We start from the raw sequence: 23288 nt of genomic DNA, 5'->3' as shown, positions 1-23288 counted from the left end.
TCCCTTGGATAAAGTCTTCGAGATCACATTGTGATGATAACTTTTACAATAAATCTGTAGCTCAAGCTTTGAAGGAAAGGTCTATAAACCAATTAAATTAAACAGGTTTTGCAAGGAACAGTAAAGAGCAATGCTAAAACTCAAAAAGATAAGACACAAGTTCACATAAGAAAGCGAGCTTAGAAATGTAGAGGGAGAGGGACGGAATATTTCCGTTTTTTTTTAACGAAGACAAAAAAATATATTTTCTAAATTTATTGCAGAGGGGATATTTTCTTTCGACATTTTTAATTGAAGCGCAGAGAAGAAATTTTCAAACTCTAGAAAAGCATTTGCTCTGTGCATTTTATTGCCTGAAATGCTGTAATTTCAATGAGTACCTAGAGTATGCTCTGGAAAACATCTAGCATTTCTTCCTAGATCTTTGAACCAGCTAAGTTTAAGAGTCATACTTGACATTATGGAGACATTATTATCGTATCTTCTAGTATCCTATTCTCATTTCCAAGACTTTTCTTCTTATTCTTCTAAGATTTTTATCTACGGAAAAACACCGGACGCATCCTTTTTTTATTTATTGCATCATTGTACCATCTTCTAGAAACCTATTCTTAATTCCATTACGTTTTTTTTTTATTCCTGTAAGCTTTTCAACTGCAAAACATGGGCGCTCCAAAAAGCGGACGAAGATTTGCTAGACGTTTTCCAGAGAAATTACCTACTGATTGTTCTGGGTAGCCGGCTGACTGGTCGAATTTCAAACAGTAGGCTGTACGTTCTGCAGATGAAGGATGACCGATTGCCAAATATTGTCCTTTTCAGCCAACCGTCTAGGGCTAAACGGAAAGCAGGTCGTCCACGGTTGGGATGGGAGGGTGTAAAGAGGGAGGCTTTGAATAGATTAGTATAGAAGAGAAGTATGTGTAGCTGTGTTGCCTTCAGGCGGCTTGGTCCTGAAGGGAGTTATAAGTATTAGTAGTAGTACTGCAACCATCGTCCTTGCTAACAATCCTGTCAAGGTAAGTGATCTTTCACCCCACCCGTGACCTAAACTAACCAGAACAAAGATAAAAGTCATTATAACTTCTATTATCCTAAACCCAGGGGAAAAGATGAAACCTACCATAAATATTTTGACAAGTTCCTTTGAGTTGTATTATCCCAATACCCTGGGCAAAGATACAATGGGCAAAGGCCTTCTATTATCCTAATTCCCTGGACAAAAGATGAGACTTACCATAAATATTTTGACAAGTTCCTTGGACGCAAGGTAAATTATCACAATTTACAATTCTTGGTTTCTCACAATTATCACCAACAAAATCTTCAGTGCAATTACATCTGTAACTTCCAATTTGATCTATACAAATGCCTCCATTTTGACAAGGAGATGATTCACATTCATCAATATCAGTTTCACAAAGCCAACCCGTATACCCAGGTAAGCAGCTACAAGTATAGTTGCCAATGCCATCTATACAAATGGAATCGTGCATGCAAGTGTTGTTCACGCACTCATCAATATTGACCTGCAAAACAAAAAAAAATATTATTTATTTTAATGTACAGTTAAAAAGTCAATCCGTTTCTAGAAATAAAGACAGTCATACTAAAAAAATGATAAGCTCAGATGCAATCTCCCAGCCTTTAAGGGGATTTGATACTTTGAAGGGTCACCCTATATCGTCCATTATAAACTTTTTTTTAGTTTTTGTTAGAATTAGAACTTAGAATGTATTCGATGTTCTTGCCCTAACTTGCAGAGCTTGGATAAGAGATCCGAAAAAACAACACAAAACTAAAAGTCCCCACTTAGCTAGAAATCTTAGAAAAACTTCATAACTTCTCCCGTTTTCTGTCGGAAACAGAGATGTTCTGTTTTAATGAAACTTACGTCATTAGTAAGTGTGAATTTTGTATTTTCGGTTAAGCAGAGCAGAATCCTGAAATAAGCACTAAAAAATAAGCTGAAGGGAAATGTCATTTGATAAATTTGACAGCTATGGGAGTTCCTTGTGGTGCTTTGATTAAAAATCTTGCTGATACAGAGGAGATAAAATTTCGCGGTATTTTCAATTAAATTTCAAAGCAAAAGGAAAAATTCTCAATAGCTTCCAATGATAACAAGTCCTAATGAGAGACGATCTGAGATGGCTAGAACATGTTCTGCGGATGAAGGATGACCGATTGCCGAAGATCGGGCTTTTCGGCCAATATTCTAGGGCAAAACAAAAGGCAGGGGAAGAAGTCGTAATGAAGGATTGGGGTGATGTAAGGAAGGAGCAAGTGCACCATCACTTTAAATGCACCCCATCTGGCAAAACCGTTTTTGACAATAAGGGTATGACCTTATAGTTGTTCGTTCAAAACCAATGTTACCAGATACCTGTCGTAAGATAGAGCAGCCATACAAGCAAAAATGCAGCGAAGGAACTATTGGGAGCTCACCGCTGCAAGTTGTTTTTGCAGTTATCGTTGATTCTGACTTCAAGTAAAAATCACGATTTTCCACGAGAAAATATTGTCGAATGCTATTCATTGTGGTAGCGACTACACGTAATAAATTTTGAAAACAAATTTAAATTTATCCTTGAAAACTTTTCGTGCTTGATCGGAGCTTGAATCTTCATCTATATTCAAAGTTTTTAATTTTGGAATCAATGCTTATGATGATACTAATGAATTTAGGCGATGAATATGATTATTTTCTATATTTTTACGTTAGCCTAGCGTGAAAGGTAGTGACAGACTACTGTCAAAACTACCATAAAATTTATGAAAAGTGCAATAATCATCAAAAAGAACAAATAATATTGTTTCAAGCGTAAAATAGCAGCTGTTTTAGCTGTTGGATAAGATCCAATTTAAAAAAAATCACTCGAACAATACCCTGATTTAAAGCATTGGATGCTCAATCGCCTAAAAATAGCACCCAAATGACAAAAATACATCTCGCAACACTGTTTCTTAGTATTAATGTGGGGCTTCCAGGGCGTTATAAGTATTTTATGAAATTGCGCACACATGAAATGTGTCCAATTCACACAAGAATTTCATCTTTTTGATTCTACAGCAATTTTTCATAGGAAATAATCAGACGTGGAGGTGAGAAAACAATCTTCTTAAGCATTTTTCGCTTTTTGTTTGTGGTTTGTACATAATTAAAGAATTATGAACTATTATATATGTAAATACTCATTCGTTTGTGGTTTGTTGGAAATTCTCCACAAGTCTTCGGCAATTGGCTGAACTTTGCAGACTTTATTGAAAATGTTTACAATATTTCCGACAACAATGAAGTCAACAAAGTTATGCAAGGAAAACGGTTTATTAACTTTGTGGACAGCCTTATTAATCTTATTGACGCTCAAAACAGTAGTAAGCTGTGTGTCTTGGTCACGACTGTCTTCATCGTATTCTATGCATCCAGTACCATGAACAAGTATCTAACAAGGAGATCCGTGAGCGCTGTAAATAACAGTACTCAGTCTCGGAGCTTCTAAAGAGACGATGGCTCGTGTGATTGGGCAATGGTCTACACCGTGAAGATTAGTGATGGATCTTGAAGCCCACTATTAAAGCATGGCCGCTTGAAAATTGGAAACATCGGCCTGGAGGCAAGAAGAAAGATTGGTGGTCAGTGATGAAAAACCACGTAGAGTCGCTTAGAGGCTCCGCCTCTTCGGTCAGCTCTGGGACAATGACTGGTAGTACCATGTCGAAGCCGTTGCACATAACCATGCCCCATTGCCTTAAATCGCAGCTTGGAGCGATATAAGGATTTTCCATCCTTGTGACGCTCCAGTGATGAAAAAGAAAAACTCGTTTGGTGTAGGTTGTGGCTGTTGATCTAGACTCTTGTGGAGGACTCTGCAGCTTCCCAATTGTAAAGGAACTCCTGGCAGAGCCATTCCTTATCAAGGTGGGACTTGAATGTGTCGGTTGAAGTTGCAGAAACTGTTTCCTCAGATAGTTGATTCTATAGATTGATGAGTGAAAACTTCCTGGAAAACTTCTGTTGATGAAATTATGGATGTCGGGCAAGTCCCGGCATCCCAGTACTGTCCATATTCAGGATATTAGTAAACGAGAAACACCGATCTATTCCCCCACCTCCCACAACATTCAGCAGACGTTACTGTCCTTATTCAGGATATTAGTAAACGAGAAACACTGATCTATTCCCCCACCTGCCGCAATAATCAGCAGACGTACCAGGCATTAGAACCAACTACAATCCTTCAAGTGTAGTGCGAGCATGTTTGCAAACTCCTTCCTGCCCTGCGTCGTAAGCACATCAAGCGACGTTTTTATTTGGACGTTATTAAGTGACGTTTTACTTTCAACGTCATTAAGTGACGTTTTTTTGTTTCTTTATAGTTGCAAAAGTAGCATCGTTTAGCGTTCACTTTTGACTGCTACGATAGCTATTTAAATATACGAATGTGAATTCACTTTAAAGGCAAAAGAAAGATATATTGAAAGCTTAGTCTCCAAAGTAAGTTCCCGTCTACTTCCCGTCAAAAGAAAGTAAGATTAATGCCGTGTGAACCCCGCATAAGCCCTCTACATACAGGTATATTTTACTTGTAATATAATGTCTTACCTCACACAAATCTCCTTCAAACCCTACTGGGCAGTCGCAAACAAATGATTCTTCGGGATTTTCACAAACTGCGCCATTTTGACATTCATTTTCAAAGCAAAGTATGCACTCAGTTAGGAGGTTGTCACTTCCAGATATTAGGTCAAACCGAGAGGAGGATACGTTACTCACAAAATTGTCTGGAGTGAAGAAAGGAAGGAGGACATTGCCAATACGAACCTCGTCCAGGCATCCCCTGAAGAAAGAAAGAAAAATGAAAAAACAAATGAAAAATGAAAGAAAAAGATAATTTATGATATATATATATATGTATACATATATATATATATATATACATATATATATATATATATATATATATATATATATATATATATATATATATATATATATATATATATATATATATATATATATATATATATATATATATATATATATATATATATATATATATATATATAAAGAAGGGAGGAAAGGTTTTTATAAGATTTCTGTTAATAAAGTTACAAAATAGTGTTTTCAAAATATATTGGGGAGGAGATAGTTTAGTTTTTTATTTGATTTTTTATTTCAATATAAATACCAAATAAGAAACTTTTCAAAATCTAGAAAACCCCCTCCCCCTAATTGATACCTCCGAGTATACTGCTTTTCTAAGAAAAAATCGAATATCCATAAAACCCCCCAAAAATTGTCTCGATCATATTTTGACACATCGAGTACGACTAGATGTAAAAAGTACATTTGTATATTAAGCTTTAGTCAGGTTTAAAATAAGTTTAATCGAAAAAGGCACTTAAAGAATTAGTCCTTTAATGTAATTTCGATTTTCAATTAAATAAATAACTAAAATCAAAAAACAAATCTTGATAATTCTGAAATTGGCGTTTTCAGATATAAAATTTGTTCTCTCGAAAAACAGAAAATGTGATCTAAACCCAAAAAGGGATTTGTTAAGGAAGAGGGGAGGGGACACGAGAGGAGAATATGCCGCTAAAGAAAATTATCTAGTAAAGAAGTCATCTCCTTAAAAACAAAATAGTAAATTTTTATTTTTTATTTTTCTAAATTAATTTAATTTTCAATTTATAAAATTATTTTCAAGATTTTTTAAGTTAATTATTTTTAATAGTAAAATATTCACTGCTTTCCTAAGAATATGCCGCAAAAATAATCTAGACATCCATAGAACCGAGACACAACTCTCTTGGCAATATTTCCAAGGTAATAATAACTCGTTTTCAGTGCTAAAAAATAACAACTAATATTTTGAAGTGAATTCACTAGCTGAAATTCCCCTTGTTTTTTTTTTTGGTTATTTTTAATTATATCTCTCTCTCTTTCTCTCTTTTTTTGTCAAAATTTCATGTCTAGTGTGGTCTTAGAACGTATTTACGATTGTTATTTAGCACGTCGGGAAAATTTACCACGGAGGAATTTTTGGAGGCAAAATTTCGGCGGTGGGATTTTTCCAGAGGATTTTTTTGGGAGGGGTGGGGGGGGGGTGAATTGTCCGCGGGGGAATTTTTCAGATAATTTTAAATTTCAAAATGTGATTGGTACTAACATACGAGAAGTGCGGGGGGACTTAGGCAGGTGAGAATTTTCCAGGTGGTATTTTTGCGAAAGAAAATTTTCAGGGTGTATATTCCCGCAGGGCAAATTTTCAGTTGAGGAGAAGTTTTTTGCAGAGGGAAACTTTTAGAGGTGGGGGGGGGGGTCCCTGAGTGCCCTTTCTTTTGAGATTGAGCCAACACGCGACAGGTAAGCCAGTATTCAATAAAACAACATAAAGTGAACAAACAAGAATTTTGAAACATATATTCCCAAACCGAAAAGTTAGTTTCCTTAGGGCACAGAAAATATGACTAGAGACTGGGCAATGGGTAGAGTTAAAGATGTAGATATAAAAAAAATAATACAAAAATTCAAGAAAATATCTGAATTGTAGTTTTTAAAACGAAGTGGGAGATAAAGATTTATTGACATTTCTATATCTAAATAATACCCAAGTGTTATATTCAGACCCTTAACAAAAATAGGTAGTATTATGATATAACTCGCGTGCAAAGTCATTGAATAAGATTCCACAAATCTCTCTAACTAGCCCAAGATTTAAAAAGCCTCTCATTTCCTATTTTAAAACACAATTTTTAAAAATTGATCTAGAGTCTAATTTGTTCATTTTTTTTTCAACTCACGTAGGTATAAAAAGTCATTTTTGGAAATTGTCTAATTTCATGATAAGAGCAAAACTAATTACACGGCCAGAGAGGAGGGGTAATTAATAGGATTGGAAACTTGTCCTAGTGTCACCAAAAAATCACCGACGCCATCTAATATTTGGCGTCTTTTGGTATTTTGTTACTTAAATTATCAAGGATAATTATTGTAATTGACCAAATTAGTGTAATAATAAATATTTTATCTCAGTTTCAAAAAGACACAATTACGAAACTTGAAGAAAATGCCAAGAAACGCTAAACGCTAGATGGCGTTAGCGACTTCTTTTTTCGTCAACACTTCCCTGTTTCCACTCTTGTAAGTTTCTAATACTTTTTAAATATTGCACCAAATCTAAGAAAAGAAGCCTGTAGAAGGACAGACATAAAAAACACAGCGTATTACCCTCTTTCTACCCCCCCCTCCCCCCCCCCCCCCCCAAAAAAAAAACAACAACAAAAAACAAATGAAAACTTAATTTCTCAGCCTTGACACAAAACAAAATATGCCTTCCAAAACCATTTACAAAATTCAATAGATAATCTCTCGAGAACATCAGAAATAAACTGAAGCTTCAGATTTGGTCATTTCTTCGAAGACGATTACCGTTAATACGTTGTATAATTGTTGTATAATATAACTTCACTGTTTTGTCCGGGGTTACGGACATCTCCAATTATACCGTAAAATATAAGGCGACTTTTCTTGATTAAAACAACTTTTAAAAAAAATAAACAAAATGTATTCTAAAACAAACTTTTTAAAAACAATATAGAAATTATAACAAAGTTAATTAAAGTCAAACAAATCGTCTCATAAAAAATACCACTTCTCAAAAGTTGATTGAAATCACAGCGTTCTACTCATAGACCCCCCCCAATTCACTTATACCTGTTTATTACATGTTATTTGAATAATTTCTACCTGAACTTAAAACTATTAGAAACGTTATCAGAAATAATTTCTGCCTACCTGTAGAAAGGGTCTTCAATGCTCCTTAAGTCAGCCAATGCATCAATCGAAGAAAACAAAAATTCATTGTCATTGATTGCTGAACCCACTACAACGCTCCCACTGGCAAAAAATTCCGTCCAATCAAAGCCAGAGGGCACTCTTCCAATAAGGCTAGCGCTGCCACCGTCTATACTACCAATAATACGATCATCTTCAAATTTGAGGGCAACTTGATGCCACTCGCCATCGAGGACTGCTCCCTCAAATTTGTTCGTCTCTCGTAAGCCACCCAATAGCCACTCTAAGTGTATTCCATCATTTCTGGCTATGACAGTTAAGTGACGAGGTTGCAGAGAGGCTGTATTCTGAGAGTGGAGCAAAAAACCTCCATGTCTTGATCGAAGTTTGAAGGTAATACTATTGATGCTGATATTGTTTAAAATGGGCTGATATGTTAGGGTGGCATTGACTCCATTGAAAGTGGCAGGTGTGAGGCATTCGTAACCATCTATTAGGTTTTCACAGGTACTATTTCCTGGGCATTGATAGATTGAGCAGAATTCAAGTTCATCACAAGTTTTTCCTTTCAGTCCGAGGGGGCATTGGCATCTAGACGAAAAAATGTATTCATTTATTGTTTCTTTCAACATAAAAATTTGCATAATATACGCTTAAATCGTTGCAGATACAAAATAAAGGAATAGGTATATCAGGCATCACCATATAAAAAAAAATTGGAGATCTAACCTGACCTCAAGAAACTCAGTTACGTAATCTTTGCTCGCAGAAACCATGCTGAGTCAGGTACCTTCTCTTTTTAATCAAACGATCAAATGATCGTTTGATTAAAAATGATCGTCGATCATCAAACGATGTCAATAAAAGAGCTCAACTATTATCAACAATAATTTACTGTTTGCTATTTCTAAATAATCTATTTCTATATAATCAATTCATCAATAATCAATCATCATCAAAGATTTCAATTACCATTAATAATAATTTTTTCCAATAATAAATTATTATATAACCAATTTATCAATATGCAATTATCATCGAGGAACTGAATTATCATTAATGATAATTTATCATTAGCCAATTTATCAATACATAATCACCATCAAAGAACTTAATTAACATTAATAACACCTTTTTTAAAATAATCAATTATTATATAACCTATTTACCAATAATCAACTTTCATCAAAAAATACAATTATCATCAATGATAAATAATTTCTTTATTTTTCAAATAATAAATTATTATATAACCAATTTACCCATGATCAATCATCGTCAAAGACCTCAATTGCTCATTAATGATAACTATTTTTGTAAATGATCAACTATTATATAGTCCAGTTATCAATAATCAATTATCATCAAAGAACTCCATTTTTATTAATGATAGTTAGTTTATTTGATATTTGTCTCCTCTAAGCAACGAATAATGTATAATTACGTAATCTTCAATTACCACAAACTCAGAACGGACTACAATTTAAGTCTCTTTTATGTGTTATAACCGTTTTAGGACTAAAATCAGTGCTATCTACCAATTTCGAATGAAGATAATAATAAATATTTAGTAATCATTGATGATTATATTACATAGGGTATGATTAATGATAAATTTGACATAGTTTTATAGTTTTTGACATTAATGATAACATGAATATTTAAAAGCGAAAAATAATATGGAGTGTTCTAGAGAAATGAGTTTGTTTTATGATTGTTCTAAGAGAGACTATTTGTCTGTAGCGTCACAGGCGGGCACAGGTTTAGATGTCTTGGGGGGGGTGTTGATTTGGCTTGTTATTATTTTTATTCCAATGAATATACCAATAAAGATATTTTACAATAAAGATAAAGGTGAGGGCAGTAAGTTCAGTTTCTTAACATTGTCTTAAAAAGTTTTTTTTTTGTCAAACATGTGAAATCTTAGCAGTTTTGGTTGGCTAAAAACGGGCTTTTATTTCAAGTATGCAGTGAACCGAGAGTTTCCTTACTATCAAGAAATGCAAGATTTTTCTGCTTAAATTGTAAAATTAAATTAGCTTGGGTTAAAATTATCTGTCATTATTTTGGTTGTCTCGATTTGGCTTAGAAATTAAAAGATGAAAGACATTTTCTTGCTTTTACAAACAGCGAAAATGCCGCTTGCCTATAGGAGATGCTACGTTCACGTCCTTTCAACAAATTATTCATTTTTTTTTTAGTCACCAACTTCTTGTTTTATCAGCCATGACTGCTACTACTACTAACAACTCGCTGCAGCACAAAACTGCCTGAGGTCAACACAGTTAAGTGAACACCTCCTCCAAGCCAATCTATTTAAAACTTCACTCTTAATTACCTCATAGACCTCCAATTTGGTTTAAATTTTTTCCTTGCGACCTCTTCTCATCATATTAGGCCCCCATTCCCACCATAGCCCCCAAGGTGGGTAGGCTAAGAGAACAATCTTCGGCAATATGCTATCCTTCACCTGTGGAACGCCGGCTAGCCATCTTAACCAGCCCCTAACAACAGCCCTTTTAACCACCACAGCCCTAGAAGGACGGATTTAAAAAATCTTTCCTACAACTCAGTGATACGGGTCCAGTGAACTTGTACATCTTGAGTTTCCAACCAAAACTATTTCTTGACTAGGCATATGGCTGGCTGCCTATCTTAAGCCAAACTTTCATCGGCTTACTAAGATCTACGTGGGTTTTTCCCAAAACCTTCTCACCTAAGCACACAGCCAGTTTCAAAACTCAACTCAAAATCCCGTCCGCCCACTGTAAGTCCAGTGTAGATAACTTCGAAGACCACACTGCCTTTCCATGACGAAAGTAAAACAGTTCAAAATAGGGATGAAACCTTTTTATTGACAGTGAACAGATATAAAATTTAACTGGATATTTCGAACACATATACAGTGTTCGAAATATCCAGTTAAATTTTATATCTGTTCACTGTCAATAAAAAGATTTCATCCCTATTTTGAACTGTTTTACATAAGTCCAGTGGATCTGTCGACCATGAGTTTTTGGACAAAACCCTTTGTCGCCTAGGCAGAACGTTGACTTCCTTACACGAATGTATACGGTCAGTCAAACGATTACCCCAAAGTGCAAGGAAAAGGTAATTACCCTTCCATTTATATTCCGAAAAATTTCTTTTGAATATACATTCATGGAAAAATATCTTTAAAAAATGCCCCTGCCGAACGGGTTACGGACATTACAATATTACATATTATACAATATCAAATTTTACAGCTAATAGTAGGAGGCAGCAAAGTCAAGCACGGAGCTCGAATCCAAGACCCTGTGATTTATTTATATATAGAAATAAACAGGTTCTCATGAATGTGTCCTCTCTAAAGTTACGGACATTACAATATTACATATTATACAATAATTAAATTTTACAGCTAATAGTAGGGGGCAGCGAAGTCAAGCATGGAACTCGAATCCAAGACCCTGTGATTTATTTATATATAGAAATAAACAGGTTCTCGTGAATGTGTTCTGTCTAAAGTTACGGACACAACCAATTTTACAGGCAGATGACAGTATTAGCTTGCCTGAAGTCATTCCAGGTTACAAGACAAACACCTCCATTTGAGCACGGATTGTCTCTACAGCTATCATCAGAAACCACTCCTTCTAGCACATCATTCTTCTGGACTGCTCCAAGTGGTTCAGGAATTTCTATTTCATTTTGTATCTCAAGAGGGAAAAACTCCACAACACGAGTCACATTACCAGCACGGACCTGAAAAATTTTAGTATTTATAAATGCGAATCATACTTGTCATAAAAAAAAAGATTAAGCCCAAATGGTCACTCATATATTCCAAAGACCCCATGGACACAGACTCCATGGGCATCCCTGTTTCATTAAATCCCATCCGGATATCACTTTATTATCACTTCTATCCCAATCTCTGGGCATCGCACGGATTAAGATGCTTTCACACAATGTTATGTTAAGTATAACTTTCATACTTAAGGCGATACGACACCTTAAAAATCATTTTGCGAGCCTCAGCGTCAGCTGATCGTCTAAAAGACAAAGGACCTATTAGCAAATTTTCCCAGGATAGTAGCTATCATTGAAAATGAAACATGTTGATCTTTCTTAATTTTTCTTATTAATTAAAAAGATCTTTTTAATTTTTTCATTAACATTTCCCATCTTAATCATTGACTGACATCATTTTGATTTTATTTTTCGTTTTCATTTTTTTACGATATTTTTGACTCCGAAGTTCGAATTCAGCCCTTTGGGGTTTCTTTTCATTTTCAAAATATCTTCTAATAATGATTAATTCAGAAATCATTACCGTAAAAGAAGTTCTTTACAGTTTTTTCAGAAAAGTTTTCAGGTATATTAAAACTTGAGACAATCAGAAATAAAGTATGTTATTAAACTGAAAATGAACTGAAACAATTTGAATGAACGAACCAATTTAAGCCAAAATAAACAAAATCAAGGTGAAAAATCATATCAAACACACATAGGTTAAGGATAGCAGATATTACTATAGGCCTATATGACTGACGAATCTTAAAACGTAAAAAAGATAAATAGTCGGTTGCTTTGAGACTGAGGAAAGACAACGAAATTTTATTTTACGTTATGATAAATGCTATTTTTTTAGCAGTTTTCACAATGCGCCAGTAATTTTCCATGCTAAATGATTAAGTTACGTTATGTTCAGTATAAACTTTAGTACTTACACAACTGGATTACCGTAAACCATCATAATCATCACCTATAATATTCACAATTATCATAAATAGACTATCCAAAAATTTAAATGTTGAACAGAGATGGATATCCAAAACCCGATCAAGCGTGAACTACTTCCTACAGAATGTCATGAATTTAATTTCAAGATTTGTTAATTGCACATCCCCCTTCATTGCTGCTTTAGCGGCAGTTAAGTCAACTAGTCAGCTTAGGTTATGGTATACAAAAATAGATTTTATTATATAGGGAAGGTATAGGACAATTTACGGAATATATAAACTATATTAGGAACTAGCTGTTGGGGTGGCGCTTCGCGCCACCCCAACACCTAGTTGGTGGGGCACTTCGCGCCCCCCCCCAAGCCCCCCCGCGCGCGTAAGTCGTTACGCGCCATATTAGTTACGCGCCATTGTAGTTGTGTCCCTGTGTCCCACCTGTGAATATAGATAGATTTATATATGTGTTTCAAACTACGTAAAAATTGCGAATATACAACATTCTTGGCTTTCCCACTACTGGAAGCTTTCCGTTTCCAATTGCCAGCAATTGATCTGAAAATGTTTGACCAGAGTCATCGTTTTGCAATCGGACACGCATATTTGTAGTTAATTTTAATATTTTAACGTGTGCCCATAAATTAGAATTTTTCAGGCAAGCATTCATTTCGTCTGCAGGAGTTAAACTACGTAAAAATTGCGAATATACAACATTCTTGGCTTTCCCATTGTCTGTGCATATACAAAGCCGTATGTACTAATAATGACGTCATATGCAAACGCTCTTTTTACAAACAAACAAACATGCATACACACAACTCGTTTTTATATAGATAGATAGATAGATAGATACAATACAAATTAACTGCGTAAAACTTGCGAATATACAACATTCTTCACTGTCCAATTCTCGCTGCACATAAATAGATTGTCAGGTTTACCGACCCTCGAACATGCAACGTACAATTGTCCATGGGAAAAACAATCAGTATTAAGATCTATACCACATTTTTCTAATGATTGACCTTGAGCTTTGTTAATGGTGATTGCAAATGCTAATCGAATTGGGAATTGCAATCTTTTAAATTGAAAAGGCAGATCCGTTGGAATCATGGGAATGCGAGGAATAAGAACAGCCTCACCCTCAAAAGGCCCTGTCAAGATTGTGGCCTCTATTAGGTTTTCCATTGTTTTTTTTACGGCAAGTCGCGTGCCATTGCAAAGCTTTGGTGGGTTGATATTTCTTAAAAGTATTATTGGTACGCCTATTTTTAGTTGTAGCACGTGTGGTGGAAACCCTGAAAGATCTATGGAATTTAAAAATTCAGATGGATAATTAACCGCTTCATTTGGTTCCAAAACTGTGTCGACTGACTTGTAAAGGACTGCCTGGTCTCGAATCTTGGTCAAAACAGTATTGTTGATTTCGTGGACGTCTATATTTTAGGGTGCGAGAATCGCTCTTTCACTTGGCCATTTATTATTTTTATAAGTTTTTAGAATATTCGGAAATACTTTTTCAATCAATTCATTTTTGGACGTCACTAAATTACAGAAATCAGCAGGTAGTTGTATACGTCCTGAAATTGAGTCTACTGGGAGCTTTCCGTTTCCAATTGCCAGCAATTGATCTGAAAATGTTTGACCAGAGTCATCGTTTTGCAATCGGACACGCATATTTGTAGTTAATTTTAATATTTTTACGTGTGCCCATAAATTAGAATTTTTCAGGCAAGCATTCATTTCGTCTGCAGGAGTTGATCTAGGTATTATAGGTAATGTTTGCCTGAAATCTCCCGCAAGCAATAACCTCCTGGCGCATCCAAAAAGAAAATTTCTCCAACGTTGTTATCGACACAATGCATTATCGTATCATAAATGTCTTTTTGTTCCGACGTTAACTTGGAAATGTTATTTTGTACATACGGCAATAGATCACTCGTACTGTAACTTTGTTCACGATCCAATTCTACACATGTCGAAACAGCAGCGATACGGTTAAGTGAAGGCATTCCCAAATCCTGAAGAGGTTTGTTTGCCATACGTACGCACAAATATTCTATAATAACTAAAGTGTAGTTATAAATTTCTGATGTAAAATCAAAAGTCATATCTGACGTCTCTAACTGTTTTCGATGGAGTATATCTTCGGACATTTTGACTTATATTTTCCCATAACTCTGTAGGAGCTGATGGAGAGCAAGTTGTTAAAATGATGCCAAACAATGCACGAATTTGACTTGGGGTTGACGTTTCGCACGCGTCATTGATGCAGTTATCCCAGTGTTGGTCATTCTCCAATAAATTCAGAGCTTGGCATGCACTACGGTAAGTGTCATGTATAGTACCGTTTACAGTTCTCAAATACTCAAAGGATGTCGGACCGGGTACATTCACCAAAAGCAGGCGTAGAAAGAAGCATTCATGTTGATTGGGGTGAACGGTGTAGAGTCTTCCTATCGTGGTATCTTTGAAGATGGTAGGTTGGCCGTCGACTGACTTACCCTGTTTTCGACGTTCAAATACTTTATTTTTAGTATTCCACGTGTAATACGAAGGCACTTCAGTATACAGCAGTTTTTTGCAAAAGAATCATTTTTGCAAAGCGAAAAAAAAAGCTGTTAATTTTGTATCCGGTGGATTCAGGGCTCTTTGTTGCACGTTGGTTTCCGAGAAATAAACACGTTGACCATTCTGTAAATGTACCGCTAAGTGAACAACAGCTGGACTACGTTCATGTATCGGAAATGAAAGAATTCGCCAAACAGCTTCATTACTGCTTATGTATCTTCCAGCCTGATATTGTACGATTTCGTCGAAATCTTTGATTTCGGGCTGCAAGCCAAAAACTGCCATTTTTTAGTTTTTTACATTTTTTCTTTTTTCAGTTTTCTTTTTCTTCTTTATTTTTCAGCTTCACTATGAAATACATATCGCAGAACCTTTGTTTTTTTAACTAAAATCTGGTAGGCATTGATGACCTTATCCAAGTCAAAATCCCAAACCCAATAATCATCGCTATCATTTTCAGTTTTGATATGTTTTGACTCTCGCTGTCCAGGTGGATCTTCATCTAACTGCGCGGTTTTGCGTTCTTTAGCCTCAAGCCTGTTTCCTTGCTGTTCTTTTGATTCCTCGGCACGCTTTCTTTTCTGACTTTCTCTATCAGCAGCAAGTTTTTTGGCATAGACTCTTTGAGCATCTTCATCGGCTTTTGCCATTGTAAGTTCATCAGTCATTTTAAACTTAAACATTAATAGATTTCTACGTGAACATATATGTCTTAAATATCTTTAATGACGTCACCGTCATAGCAAAAATGACGACAACTAACTTAATGACGTCAGTCGACACATAAACATGACGTCACCTGACAGACACACAGACAGACAACTTATTTTTATATATATAGATATAGTAAATAAAGCTATGGTATGGTCAAGTCAAGATAGTTATCCTTAGGGTACGAAGAACGTGTTGAAGAAACACATATCGAACATATTTCGAACGTCAATTATTAGATTCATTTATTTCTACTAGAATTTTTTTTATGGTGGACTACAAAACAAACAAGCGAGTTCGATGAAATAGAGGCAAAATATGTGGACGGGTTTGGTTGTAAGACATTGCAGTCTAAGACAATGAATTATAATATTATATGAATAATGCATTAAAAACTATGAAACTAACTATGAAATAACTCTATGGGATAAGGCTGTAAAATAAAAAATATGACATTAAAAATTGCAATAAATATGACATAAAATAAAATCAAAAAATAGGGATTTATGAAATAATGGGACTTCTATTCACAGCCATGATTCAATTTATAACAAAAGTTGCGTATTTTTCCTTTCATGGCTCTTGTTAGACAATTGTGTTGCGAGAGCAACACTTTGGTTTTGTCCCGTTTTTTTTTGTTTTTTTTTTCCTATGCCGCCGATCTCAGCTTATTCCTGGAAACTGGTAAGGGTCTAACCTGTGCGGTTTTTACGGAAAGTGTGGACCTCAGGCCGGATTGATGAATATGACATTACATTTTGGAAAGCTCCGTAGAACTCTTGCCTGGGGCCAAAAAGGATGGTTTTTGCTTGTCCTCGAGCCAGAGCCTATGGTGTGCGAAGTGAAGTGGAGTTATATAGCCTATGTCAGAGAGGAGTATCTGAAGTTGTGCAGCCAAGCTTTCGTTTCATCAAACCATGTTTCTGCTTTCGAGTGGAAAGCTCCGTTCTAGCAGGCAAGCAGGCAGGCACCAGTTTCAAATTGAAGATGGACTAAAATCTATAAGTGTTAAATATATGCGGTAGTTCCCCGGCCCCACAGCCAATATATCTTCTTTGAGTGATAAATAGAAAAATTTACAGAAACAAAAAAGTGCGATTTTCCCACGGGTCCGAAAGTGCTGCCATCTATTGTTTCTAGCCATTTCTGTTCGTGATTTCAGCTGATTTTACCATTCTTTTTTTTCTACTTGGGATTGCAATAGAGAAATGGTATCAGATATACCTCTCAAACTTTAAAAGTTCTCTCATTGCTAAAGAAATTAGAGCTTATCCTTTGCTCCTTTCTAAGTGGTGGTGTTAGAAAGTTGGCCTCCGGCAAAAAAGTCAACTTTTGAACTAAGACAGATAGAATTTTTTTTTTCAATGACAATCGATAGACCTTGATGAGCTGATCAAAGCATATGTCATCCATTTTTTGTTACAAAAATTCCTTCATGACATACACCAGTTTGAAAGTTTCAAGGGGTTGACAACTTCAGTGGTAAGGTACACACTTGAACCAAAAATAGGCCGATACCAATTGTGAGATATGTAGGGGACTTCCAAGCAACAGTCGATTATTAGCTTATAATCATCTTTGGCAATGAGGGGTTTGCAACTTTTGCTGATTGGTGTACCTATTATTTGTTTCTGGTGTAATTGATGGTAAGAACAACTTGGTTCCCGATTGTAAGACATGTAGGGGAGTTGTAAGTAATAATCGGCTGTTAGGCTACAATGACTTCAGCGACAAGGGGTTTGGAACTTTTGCTAGTTGGTGTACCCATTATTTGTTTCCGGTGAACTTGGATGTATATCCCGGGAGAGGGACTTGTAAGTAAGAATCGGTTGCTAGAGGAGGCTCCCGAGGGGCTACAAATTTGTGCAAATTGGTGCACATCTATGGAATCAGGGACCCATAAATTTCCTGTAATGACTCGCCATCCAATAATAAGCGATCCTGGATGGCGAGTCATTACAGGAAATTTATGGGTCCCTAATGGTATTTTGATCCTGGAAAGTTACAGATAGCTTTATAATACCAACTAGATTACATAAGAATATGTTCCAAGTTTCCATCCGTCACGATGTCTACGATTGAAAAGGATAAAGTTCAACCGGCTGCAAAGTGACATTTAGGGGCCTAGTAAGTAATAATCGGCTGTTAGTGTGGACCTCGGGCCGGATTGATGAATATGACATTATATTTTGGAAAGCTCCGTACGACTCTTGCCTGGGGCCAAAAAGGATGGTTTTTGCTTGTCCTCGAGCCAGAGCCTATGGTGTGCAAAGGATAAAGTTCAACTGGCTGCAAAGTCAATTTAGTCCCTTCTTCCAATATTTTTTTTTCCAACCCTGAGGAATAGCCTTTGATCATCTGATTACTGATTGTGTTATTCTTTGTCTCTCACAGAAGAGGGACTTGTAAGCAAGAATGGGTTGCTAGAGGAGGTTCGTGAGGGGCTACAAATTTGTGCAAATTGGTGCACATCTATGGTATTTGATCCTGAAAAGTTACGGATAGCTTTATAATACCAACTAGATTATATAAGATAATGTTCCAAGTTTCTATCCGTCACGATGTCTACGATTGAAAAGGATAAAGTTCAACTGGCTGCAAACTCAATTTAGTCCCTTTTTCCGATATTCTTTTGCTGTTGTTTTTTCAACGCTAAAGAATTTGATCATGTGATTACTGATTGTGTTCTTCTTTGAATATGCCGTTTTGAAAGCTTTGGTAGTTCTGACAACTTCAGCATTTAACCGATAGCGAAGAAACAAAACCAAAGTGTTGCTCTCGCAACACTTTAATCGGCAAAGCCGGACAAAGGTTGCCGCAACACTTCACGTTGCCCAGGCAACGTAGGTCTAGTTTTCTTTGATTTTAGGAAGTATATATCAATAATGTGCAGTTTTATATATATATATATATATATATATATATATATATTTATTCTTGTACCTTTTTGGCTAAGAATCATTTTAAATATTTATTAAAAATCATTTATTAAAAACCATTTATTATACTAACAAATGGCAAAAACTAAAATAAATACTATCCGAGTTTTTTTGTGGTGTGGGGAACTGGGAGTCCATAAGGTCGGTCTATAATCCAATAAATATAATGCCTGCTGCCGGATTGCGTGATTTTTATACTTTGTTTTTTATATATAAGTATCATAATGAGGGCCTTCCAGATTGTTTTGCAGGTATATTTTGTGAGAGGTCAGATGTTCACCAACACGATACTCAGATGCAAGGAAATATTGAGGTTCCTCGACTTGCTTCTAGTAAGTCTCTTTTTTATCTTGTTTATAGAGCTTCCAAGCTTTGGAACAAGCTTAGTAATGATATTAAGAATAAAGGTAAATTCGACCAGTTTAAATCTGATTTACGTGTGGAGTTACTCGGTAGGTATGCTTTCGAATCAGATTAAATATATTTTCAGTGGGTTATTTTTCTGTATTTTTTATGTATTGTTTTGGGGTTTTGTATTGTAGTGTTTCGTTGTTTATTTTTCATGTTGGTTTCGGTAAATGTTCTCATGCTCCATACACTTTTTATTTTTTTTATTTTAGCACATCCTCGCAAGCTCCGCTTTTGTTGTGCTATTATATAAAAAATGATTATTTCCAATAAAGCTGGTCTATTACTGATGCTACTAAAAAAATAGTTCATGAATTATTATTTACATTAAATCCCCCCAAAAAAATAAACGCTCAAATACACTTACCTGAACATCTTGCAAAATGCCTTTAAAGTTCGATTTCAAAGACTCTCCAGACGCAATTCTTTCTGCGATTGTCTGTCTCCTCTTTCTTGTCAATGGAGGGAGACCCCCTAGGTACAAAACTTCAGCATTTAAGAGGACGTTGACAGCCAGAGTTTCGTTAATATGTACTGTCTCGTTGATATAGGCTCGAATCGACGACCTTTCACGAGTGACCTTAATAAAAAAAATAATCTATGTTAAATATATCTCATTTAAATATTTTATTTGTGTATATTTAATGTATAATTAAATTGGAGTGCATGTAACCTTTCGCACTAAAAGTATATTCAGAAAAACCTAAGTTCTAAGTTCTGGAGATAACAAAAAATATCAGTGACAAAATATTTCTGTTCATTAGCCTGTTGTACGTTTTCCCAAGAGTTTATAAAGTGTTCTTTAAAGTTCAAAAACATTAAAATGACAAGATTCGTACCCCACCCCACCCCTAATAGACCCCTTTTTAGGTTTATCATACCTGAAAACCAAAATTTTTAGATTTTCCTTTTGATAGTTTCAAATTATTAAGTTTTTAGGGCAGTATCACAATTTGTCAATGTTGTCACGGGCTTAGGTCACTTGTTCGCCAATGAGTCCAAGCAAATTCAGTCCGTCCTTTTCCATACAAGTCCAGTCGACATCGTTCATCATGAGTCTAACCATATATCTTGATCATCCCTTAGTTCGATGGCTGTCTACCTTAGTTCTGCTCTAGGTTGAATTGATGGATGATAGACAAGTGAAGATGACATCATTTTTCACACAATCCTGAAAAAGGCTTATGTCAGCTTTGCCTCTACTTAGACTATCCGTCTTGACTTTGTCTCCAATCGGCCAATGGCTTGATGGCAATTTGATTGAAAAGAAAAGAGAACTTTTCAAGTTGTATCTCCCTTAGGGAGGGGGGGGGGAGAAATAACACGACCTAGGAGCCGCACATAAGCCCAACCCCTTTCAAAGAGAACTTTGGGATAGCTCCAATCCTTTTTGGGCCAGCATTTGAACCATGTAGCCCTCTACTGCTCTCATTTTTCTTCAATGGCGTAATTGGGTTAAGAATAAAATGTGTTACATCATCCTGTATGTAAAGATGCAGTTTTTGTCAAAATTTGCAATTTTTATTGATAGTATGTGTTTAATACTCAAAGAAGGCACGTAGATGTAGCAATTTCTTTTGAAATGAGCTCTTAGAGAGCTCTCTAGGATGCCCCAGTGCCCCCCTACTAGCGGTGAAGAAAACAAAGAAGAAAAAAGAGGACAGTGCTACCCCTGCAAAAAGTGATTTCCGTATTGTTCAAGGCAGGGACTGTAACTTTCCTGAATAAATTTTTCGACTTAGGGATTCCACTGATACAGTTTTATTTTCGGCAGTTTCTTGCCGAAGATTGTCTTTTTTTCGGCCAGCCGTCTAGGGCTAAACAGAAAGCAGGTCGTCTTCATCTGGAGTGGTAGGAAGTCGTAGAGATTAAGGGAAATCGTAGCATCATGGGAGGGTGTAAAAAGGGAGGCTTTGAATGGATTAGGATGGAGCGGGAGAATGTGTAGCTGTGTTAGTCTGGTGTTCTGCTGACTCGTTAGTAGTAGTAGTAGTAGTAATGGTAGTTTTCATATCGATGCGACACCGTTTTTGAGGTCATCTTTCGAAATTCCCATAAACTTGTTTTCGCAATAAACTTTTACTATTAAGATTAATTGAAGCCATAGTAACCATTCCTGAACTTGCTTCAAATGGCAACTTTTTCTCACTTGACAGCTTACCTTCAAAAAATGTATTCTAATTTTCAGTTACTATGGGCAAAACTTCATTCTCTACTAGGTTGCAGCATCCCAGTAAACGAAGAGACACAACAATTCAAGCAATAAAAAACAAGCGGAAATTATATTGTTTAGGACTGTATTTGGGACCATCAGGGAGGGAGTGCAAATGTCACGATTGGTTGATTGGGGAATTGAATGGCACAGACTCTTTTGTCTTTGTAGTGTTTCCTTTAGAACAGTGTATAGACTAGAATGTTAGACAAATTATTATAAATGCTACGCCACACTTGTATGCGATTTTAAAGTATATTTTTTAACCTGTTTCAACTTAGTTGGTAAATTCAACATAATAGAACTTGATGAATAACAGGCAAGAATGTTAGAAAAGGACACGTTCTGAATAACGTCAAACAGCGCTCTTGTTATTTTTCTTGGAGAATATAGTTGCAGTATCATCTAAGAAATACGTATCAAGACGTGGACAAAACGTGTCACAATCTGTTATATTTTGACACTAAATCATGCGTGAGATTTAATGCAAATAAAAATTCCTATTTAATTTAAGCTTATAAATCATATTTATAAAATCAGAATATAGGTCTGTGTCTGAATGAGAAACAAGCATTTTTAACAACAGATATTCAGAGGCACAGCTAAGGCTTCCAGAGCCCAAGTACAGTTTCAGTATTCGTCGCCCCACCATCACCACTGCAGAGTAAGTAGATCATACTATTTATAAAAAAAACACAGTTTGGTACCTCTTCAAAGGCTGCACTCGGGGACATCCGTCCCCCTTGCCCCCCTAGCTACGCCAATGCAAATTTTCCACGCAATAGAACTGAAACAAATTAACTTTTACTTATTATACTTGGATAAATATATTATCATGTCGGTTTGTTCTCGCCTCAGTTTAATTTGACTTGTGCTGCTTTCTAATTCTCAATATACAGACTTGAACTGATAAAATATTAAGCAAACTGTTTCGATCTAGTTTCCAGGCATGTGGCTTTATATTTAACAGGAGTGGCTTACCTGCACAAGATGTAAGTATCCGTCATTTAGTGGAGTATTTTCAACTTTGTAAATACTATCAACACCAGCCATCTTCACACTGACCATAAGATTGCCTTCATTTAGTTCAGCTGCTATGTAAGACGGTGCAGAAAGATTGGACATTGGATTAGTACCTGAAAATTAGTACCTGCGGTTAGTCCCGAGCCTTCGGACACACTTGAAAAACGATCCATAGGCCTTTAAAAGGAGGCACTTGGATGTAGTATTCATCTTCATCTTTTTTTGTCTATTTTTCCAAAAAAAGCATAGTTTACACTTGTTCGGTTCAGTTTTTATATCAACTGCCACTTTTTATTTTGCCCCTTTTCAATACTAATTTTACATACATTTTAGTTTTTGAAAAGAAAATTACTCTGCACAATCTTCTTAATTATACTATCTGCAATTCAGTGCCTGGGTCGGACCCCCTCCCCCCACCCATTGTTCCATTCTACACAGATATGTATACAGAAGGGTCTTTGAGCTCATGGACCCCTCCAAATTCTAAGACATTTACATTTTATTCCAATAATTCCTAACATTTTCTAAATGATGAACCTATTTTTTTTTTTCGAAATGGTGACCTCCACCCAAGACGTTTTATTCCCCTTTAAAGGTGCTTCGCTGTAATGAAAAATTTTAATTTAGCGTAATTATATTCTTTCAATTTTTGTTCTTGAAGAAAACATACCCAAATTAAGAGAGATAATGGCAATACTACGTCACGAAAGTGTTTGTCAAGTAACGGGGAAAAATATATCCTATTTCTACAGCACAATCTATTTTTAAAATTCCAAGAATAAAATTCATACTTTTTATTTCCAAAAATTATACGCTAGATAACACAACAACTTTTTGGTATCAACCACATATAGGTAACTTATAAGGGTAGAAACTGGCGCTAGTGTCAACAAAAA

General features: G+C 35.7%; 1 protein-coding gene across 2 annotated transcripts in view; it reads right to left on the bottom strand.

The window, feature by feature from the left end:
• LOC136035213 (protein crumbs-like) overlaps positions 1 to 23288 on the bottom strand; it is a 225149-nt gene that overhangs the window by 24451 nt on the left and 177410 nt on the right. For both annotated transcript variants that reach the window (XM_065716825.1, XM_065716826.1), the window contains exons 24-29: positions 22351 to 22505; positions 19525 to 19737; positions 11361 to 11551; positions 7805 to 8395; positions 4607 to 4841; positions 1238 to 1529 (exon numbers count right to left, since the gene is read on the bottom strand). In XM_065716825.1, the coding sequence (XP_065572897.1) occupies positions 1238 to 1529; positions 4607 to 4841; positions 7805 to 8395; positions 11361 to 11551; positions 19525 to 19737; positions 22351 to 22505 (1677 nt within the window). The remainder of the gene's footprint in view (positions 1 to 1237; positions 1530 to 4606; positions 4842 to 7804; positions 8396 to 11360; positions 11552 to 19524; positions 19738 to 22350; positions 22506 to 23288) is intronic.

The sequence above is a fragment of the Artemia franciscana genome, chromosome 14, assembly GCF_032884065.1.
Source record: "Artemia franciscana chromosome 14, ASM3288406v1, whole genome shotgun sequence".
NCBI classification, from domain to species: domain Eukaryota; kingdom Metazoa; phylum Arthropoda; class Branchiopoda; order Anostraca; family Artemiidae; genus Artemia; species Artemia franciscana.
This window is presented reverse-complemented; position numbering and strand designations above follow the sequence as displayed.